Source organism: Nansenia antarctica (assembly GCF_963989245.1).
Source record: "Nansenia antarctica genome assembly, chromosome: 5".
NCBI lineage: Eukaryota > Metazoa > Chordata > Actinopteri > Argentiniformes > Microstomatidae > Nansenia > Nansenia antarctica.
The window spans coordinates 54,981,137-54,988,636 of record NC_137690.1 but is presented as its reverse complement, the minus strand read 5'-3'; the positions used below and the strand labels follow the sequence as shown (position 1 = coordinate 54,988,636).

At 45.6% G+C, this 7,500-nt stretch overlaps 1 protein-coding gene across 1 annotated transcript in view; it reads left to right on the top strand.

Annotated features, from left to right (window-relative positions):
• Positions 1-327, top strand: part of nsun2 (NOP2/Sun RNA methyltransferase 2) — a 10,884-nt gene extending 10,557 nt beyond the window's left edge. Inside the window, exon 19 of the mRNA XM_080530908.1 lies at positions 1-327. This exon is cut by the window's left edge and continues 258 nt beyond it. Coding sequence (XP_080387034.1) covers positions 1-58 — 58 coding nt within the window. The 3' untranslated portion in view covers positions 59-327.
• Positions 328-7,500: the final 7,173 nt, after the last annotated feature.

Here is a 7,500-nt window from a genome sequence, read left to right as displayed (position 1 = left end):
AGATGGCTCGGCCGACTCGACAACCTACGAGGTGAAGGAGGAGGTGACGAGCACCTGAGAGAAGATGGGGAGGGAGGAGAGAAGAGAAAGAGAGAGACTAGGGGGATAGATGTGGCAGAGGGCGTCGGGGCGAGTAAAGAACTGCCCCCTCCCCTCCTCACAGGACCGGTCTTGGAGTCTATGCTTTAGTGGCTTGTTTTATTTTATACTGCTGTTATTTTTGTTTTGTTATTTTAACAGAAACTCCCACGGTCAAAAGGGGAGACTTCCTTTCTTCCTTATTGTGCATGTTTGGAAGGTTTATCAAGGTTTATCAAAGGTTTATCAACTGCCATTTCATTTTTCTATGATTGTAATTAGGAAATTAGGAAATATGGAATTGTATAGAAAAGTTATTAAAGCCATGTACAGTTTCTGAAAGTGATTTTTTTACATTTGTTTTGTGTTTGTGTCACTTAACTCTTACAGAAACATGTCACATACATGCACACACAAACACAGCCACAAATGATTGACTGACCCCTCCCACACACACACACACACACACATAAAATTCGGTCGAAACCTGTAGATCTATAGGTTGCCATAGCACCGTCACTGCGTCAGACTACACCAGCTATACGTATCTCCTCTCCTGGCCTGTTTATTACCAATCTCTGCTACCATGACGACCGGAGTCATGACGACCAGCCCCCTCACCTCTCACTGGAACTAAAGGAGGAAACGACGGAGAGACTGCAGAGCTGTTTCTCCCTCCTCTCCTTTCCTTCTTCTCTCCTTTAATCTCCTCTTACTGTCAGGTCTTTGCTAGCCACCATTGACGTGGGCAGAGCATGTAGATACACTTCTAGAGCAGAGAGGGCTGTTACTTTATTTATGGCTCTGAGACAGATTGCTCGGTCTGCTTATTGGACAAGGATGAGATTACAGGTGGAGGGAGGAACAGGAAGAGAAGAGTGATTGGGTGGTGGAAAAGGGAAGTCCTCCAGTCCTGTCGTTTGACCCGTGTGTTGTGTTTGTCTGATGGGGAGAGGGAGGGGGTGTCTGCACTTTCACATTTGCCCAGTCTGCATTTACAAGTGTTATGCCTGTCTGACTATCGGAAAAGTTCCCCAACGGAAGAGTAAAACATGAATTAATTAAATTAATTAATGAAATATTCATTAACAGGATGGTAAGAAGAGAGAACAAAGGGGCATAGTATTGAAAGAGAGGGAGGGAGGGTGAAGAGAAGGTGAAAGGGAAAGAGAATGACGAGAGATGGAGAGGTGGGGGGGGGGGCCGAGGGTAGAGGAAAAGTGCCAGAGAGAGAGGAAAAAATTATGAGAAAAAAAAGACAAAGTGCAGGAGGTGGGAGTAGGAGAGAGAAGGAGGAGTTATGGAGTCAGTTAAGGACAGAGAAGAGCAGTCCAGTTCTCCTGGAAGTGGGGAGGAGAGTCAGGGAGACGCAGTGACACAGGAGTTTCACATCCAGTCCTCTTTAAGTGAACCCATGAAGAGGTGACAGATAAGTAGTTTGGTTCACTTCACGTGATGTGAAAGCAGAGTGGACTCAGACCTCATCATTGCTGAAATGGTCCAGCAAGACATCAAATGAAGTCCTCATTCAAACAGAAGGGCAGTGTGAATACAATAATAACTTGAGTTCTTATTCAGGGGTGCAAACTTGTCACCTTTCTGCTAAATTAGCAGTTTTTATCTCAAAATGTGTCATCCATGTGAATTGTGTAGATCTGCAAAAAAAATATTTGGGGAGGGGGGGGTCTAAGTCTCATCCAAGTCACATGATGCGCGAGCTAACTAATCTCCCTGTCTGTTGTACAATACTTGCACACCATGCGTTTCTGATTCGGAGCTACATGTGGTTTAATGAAATAATAACAAATGCTTTACTCAGTAAATAGTAATTGCAATCACTCCAAATATTGTAATACTCTTCAATAAGTAGAGATAGATCAGATCAGCTATTTAAAATGCCATATCTATAATAAATATACACACACAGTGTGGGAAATAAGTAGGTTATTCAACACATCAACAATTTTCTGCTGCTGTTGAAATAACTTTTAGCTTCAGGGAGCTAGGTACAATTCCAGACAGCATAGAGAACACAGTCACAGTAAACTGTTTTTGAAGTAATTCTGCAGGTGTTAAGGTCAGGGCTGCTGCTACTTACACATGCATCATTGTTAGACCACCGATAGTGCTAGCGGTATCTATTTAACACCATTAGTGCTAGCGCTATCCCCCCTCTAAGGTTAGCCGCAAAAAAAAAAATTGTCACCTTTTTGGGCCATCACAAGTTTGCAACCCTGTATACTTGTTTTGGTTCAGTTAAACTGTGTGAAAATACCCTGAGAATATGGAGTTGACAAATGTGAAATGTGAACTTTTTTCTCAGTCTCTTTCTCTCTCTCTCTCTCTTTTCTCAGTCTCCCTCTCTCTCTGTCTGTCTGTCTGTCTGTCTGTCTGTGTGTGTCTGTCTGTCTGTGTGTGTCTGTCTGTCTGTTCATTGCTGTCACTCCCCTGCCACGATGATCCACCACACACAAATAGGAACACATACAACACACCTTCATCACCCATAATCACTGTGATGTGATATAAAGACATCGGAACTGAAAGCAATTTGCCAGCTCGTTTTCCAGAGGTGGTGTGGAGGCAGCAGCCTGCTTTGGTGACTCATCCATTGTCATTGTCATTCTGTCGACCCTCTCTCCGATTTGTTCACACAGCCAGACCTACCCAACTATGTAGTGTTAGAGATAAATAAATAATAAAGGAATAAGTGTCAGATATAAAGAATTTAAAAAAAGTGTAGTAGAGTAAAAGGGATTTAAAACAGAATGACTGACACTGCAGCTCTAGTAACTCACGACCAGCCAGGACAGCGCTTCAACTTACTACTCCATCTGTCTGTCTGCTGCCAACAACAATTACCTTAGCCGGTGAAGTGAATAATGATGCTGCTGCTGGTTCACTCACACGTTGCCACAGCTGGGAGTAACTGAGAGGAGAATGTTCTGTGTGTGCGTGCGTGCATGAGTGTGTGTTGAAGCTGTGCAGATTATGTGCTTGCGTACGCCTGTGTGTGTGTGTGTGTGTGTGTGTTGCCAGTATGAGTGATGCCCTCTTAGTTGCAGCGTCCACTGCCAACTCACTAATACTGATAATGACGTCCACTCCAGACGGGATCACATTTCTGTCCCTACACCTCCCTATCTCTCTCTCTCTCTCTCTCTCTCTCTCTCTCTCTCTCTCTCTCTCTCTCTCTCTCTCTCTCTCTCCCTCCCCCTCTGTCAATCCACCCCTCTGTCTCTCTACCTCCTCTCTGCTCTCTCCACCTCCCATTCTCCCCTCTCTCTCGACCTCTACCGTCTCCCCTTTCTCTACCCTACGTCTCTTTTTTCTCTCTCTCTTTTTTTCTCTTTCTCTCTCTCCTCCCCCTTCCCCCCTTCCCCCTCCTGTTGCCCTCCAATCTGATATCTGATGCCCTGGCATGCTTCATGCCGCTCAAGCTCAGAGCCTCATGGACATGCATATAAGTTTGGGATTATATAATCAAACCATTATGCAACACAGAGAATGAGGGAAGCATATTCAGATCCCCCCATCCCCCTCTCTCACTCTGTCCACACACACACACACACACACACACACACACACAGCATACAGTATTTAGAGCTTGTGTTTCATGTTTGGATTAAGACAAATCCCACTCATTTTACACACACCCACACACCCATGCACAGAGAGATACTTTGTTGCTTGTAGTTCTACCTACGCTGGCCTTTAGTAAATGAGAGTGCAGATTTCATGGCTTGAAATGTGTGTGTCTGTGTCTGTGTCTGTGTCTGTGTGTGTGTGAGTGAGAGAGAGAGGGAGAGAGAAAGAGAGAGAGAGAGGGAGAGAGAGAGAGAGAGAGAGAGAGAGAGAGAGAGAGAGAGAAAGAGTCTTTCTTTCATATGGCAGCTCTACTATTCTGCTCTGTCTCTCCCAAACACAGAACAAACACAGGATTTGAGGTTTAATCCCAACTTCACCTTCCTCAGTTACACAATCGACAGTGACGCAGTTGAGCTTGTTAGAGCACGCTGATTGAGTTTAGCAGCAGTACACTGATCCATTACACTGTTTACATTGCAATCTTCTGCATCTGTCCACTTACCTCACCACAGACCTCTCTGATACGGGGCTAGATGCTATGGCTACTGTTGTCATTCCCTCTATATATTGCGTTTGACTTTTTCACAAACCTTTGTAGCACTGAGCAGGGAAAATGTGTGCCTTGTCTACAATAACTATGGTGACAGCTAAGAATAACTAACTTTAAGGTTTCCTCAACCACAGCTGTATCTTTCATGTTTCTCTCTCCCTCTCTCTCTCTCTCTCTCTCTCTCTCTCTCTCTCTCTCTCTCTCTCTCTCTCTCTCTCTCTCTCTCTCTCTCTCTCTCTCTCTCTCTCTCTCTCTCTCTCTTTCACCTCTGTTTTACCTCTCTCTCTTACCTTTTCATTTACCTTTTCTCTCTAGCCGGTGGCATTGTCGGTGCTAATGTCACTGGAGACATGCTCAAGGTAAATGTGCTCTGGGTTCAGGGCAGAATTGTGTGTGTGTGTGTGTGTGTGTGTGTGTGTGCGCTTGCGTGAGACTCCTTGCTAACCTCATATTTGCTTAACATGGCGTCCACATCCAATCATACCCCTCCCAACTCCAATCATAGCCCTCCCACACACACACACACACACACACACACACACACACACACACACACACACATGCGCAGCCAAGATAACTCTGTACATCCAAGGCTCTATAGAAGAGGGGAACTCATATCCATTCAGTTCAGGAATGTTGCAATGCAAATAGAGGGACGGTGGTGAGAGAGAGGAAGGAAAGAGGGGTTGAGAGATACGGCGTGAGAGGAAGTTGGGAGGGGGGTCATTGAGGGGATGGATGGGTGAATGACAGAAAGAAGGAGGCGTGATGGGAAAGAAGGGATGATAAAAGTAAGAATGGAGGGGTGCAAGAGAGAAAGAGAGAGAGAGGGATGAAGGAGGGGGGGGGGGGGTGAGTGCCTGGTGCAAGGCTTTATTTAGCACATGCCTGCAGGTGTTGCCTAGTAACAGAGACGAAACAGACAGGCGGAAGAGAGCTGGGGTACACACATCTCTTTCTCTCTCTGTTTAGCAATAGCCTTTTCCCTATACATCACAACACACACACACACACGCACACACACACACACACACACACACACACACACGCACACACACACACACACACACACACACACACACACAAAACACACACAGATGACTGTGAGACTGCTGTTTCTCATTAGCAGTCCGAATGGCTGCAGTGGTCTGCTGAGGAGGAAGCGGAGGAGGAGGAGGATGAGGAGGAAAGGAGAAGTGTGATAAATTCCTCCATTTAAAAAAAAGAAAAAAAACGCATCGCCGGTGGCTCTTGGTTGTCATGGCATTTGTTGCTCCCTCAGTCTCAGGATTGGATCTGGTGATTTCACAATTTTTTTCTTGCAGACGGAATGAAACATTCCATCAACCGTTCCTTCGACGTCATCCTGGCCAAATGAGAGGAACGCTGTTGAACGGGGAGAAAGGTCAGATGGAGGTCACACCAAAAAGACTGACTATCTGCATTCAGGAGTGTGTGCCTAGTCAGGACTGACCCAATTGGACTGGAGTGATCCTGTGGCCCTGTTTAAAAATACAGGAGCTGACACACCAGGCTACAGGAAACAGATACCAGAGTTTGTGTGTCTGTGTGTGTGCGTTTGTGTGTGTGTTTGTGTGTGTGTTTGTGTGTGCGCTAGCTGGAATGGATGTTTGCATATATGCATTGTGTGTGTGTGTGCGTGTGGTTGCACTGGGGAACGTGGTCATGCATGCATGCCGTACTGACTGTGTGTGTGTGTGTGTGTGTGTGTGTGCGCTATGCATTCCAACGCTCTCCCTTTCCCTCTCTCTGTGTCTCTCTCCATCCCTCTCTCTCTTTCTTCTTCCTTCCTCCCTCACTCTCTTTCTCTTCCCTTCCGACATGCATTATGATAGATCACTCCATTGTGGGAGCGAGAGAAGAGAGGGATCACCTTGACAGACACACACACACACACACACACACACACACCTCCATCCTTCCAGCTCCCTAGACCATGCCTGACTTCTGAGAGCTCCGCAAATGTATCTAAAAATATTTTTTTCCCACATGCACTGTGCCATATAAAATATTTATAGTGAGTCCCAGTCTGCTAGCATTGGCATTGATGCAGCAGGACTTAGACCGTCGAGAGAGAGAGAGAGAGAGAGAGAGAGAGAGAGAGAGGAGAGAGAGAGAGAGAGAGAGAGAGTGCCTGTTGTCCCCTCTAGCGCCATGCCAGGTCTTACATAATAGAGCACTGCAGTCAGAAAGGAACACAACAGCATCCTACAGCAGAGCTACAGGCTCTATTGTCTCTCTTACACGCTCTCTCTCTCTCTCCCTCTCTCTCTCTCTCTCTCTCTCTCTATATATATATATATATAGATATATATCGCTCTCTATCTCTCTCTGTTGCCCTCCCACTGTATCGGTCATTCCCCTCTCTGGAGATCTTTCATTCTTTCTCCCTCTCTCTTTCTCTCCATTGCTTTATCTCTCTCAGCTGAAAGCTCTCTCGCTCACGACGTTTGGGAACAATGACCATAGCCTGTACACATGTACCGTATGCACTTACAGTAGTAAAAAACACACCCTACATATTGTTAAAGAGGAATGGTAATCCACTCTGGCCCGGGGGACCCTCAGTGTGTGTCCATAGTTTTGTCCTAGCCCAATACTAATAGGAACACACTTGATTCCACTCTTCAAGGTCCTGACTCCTGATCCAAGGTATATTCATTGAATAATGAAAACAGGTGTGTTAGCTAAGCACTAAGCTAGAGCAAAGCCTAACCACTCTGCAGGGGAATATCTCCAGGACCAGGGGTTGGAAGAACAAAGACACTGACGTACCGTATAGGGGGAGAAGCATTACTTATTTATGGTGGATGCCTCTACAATGTGTTGGGGTGCTGTGGGGATTCCTCTGTTTGTCCTTGACCTGGGTCTCACTCTCCAGAGGACTCAGAATGGGGGTTGGCCAATTTATTTACGTTATTCATTTATTTATCACTTAATCTTTTATTTAACTGGGACCAAGTCAAGCAAGGGATAGTGGGGGGATAGTGGGCCCAGAGACTGCCCAGTCGATACAATACAGGAAAATAGAAGAGGCACTCAGGATTTTTTCAGATGGAATGGTGGCAGTTTCTTTATTTATATCCTCTTCCTCTATGTACCTAAAAGAAACCACACCATTGCACCAGCAACCTCGCCTCAACTATTTCTTAGTCTTAAACTGGCACCAGGAGTAAATCCGAGAATTGAATGTGTCCGATCATTCAGGTGTTGCCATGAAAGAGCACAAACATGTTGTGTAGATGGAGAGGGAGACATTTATT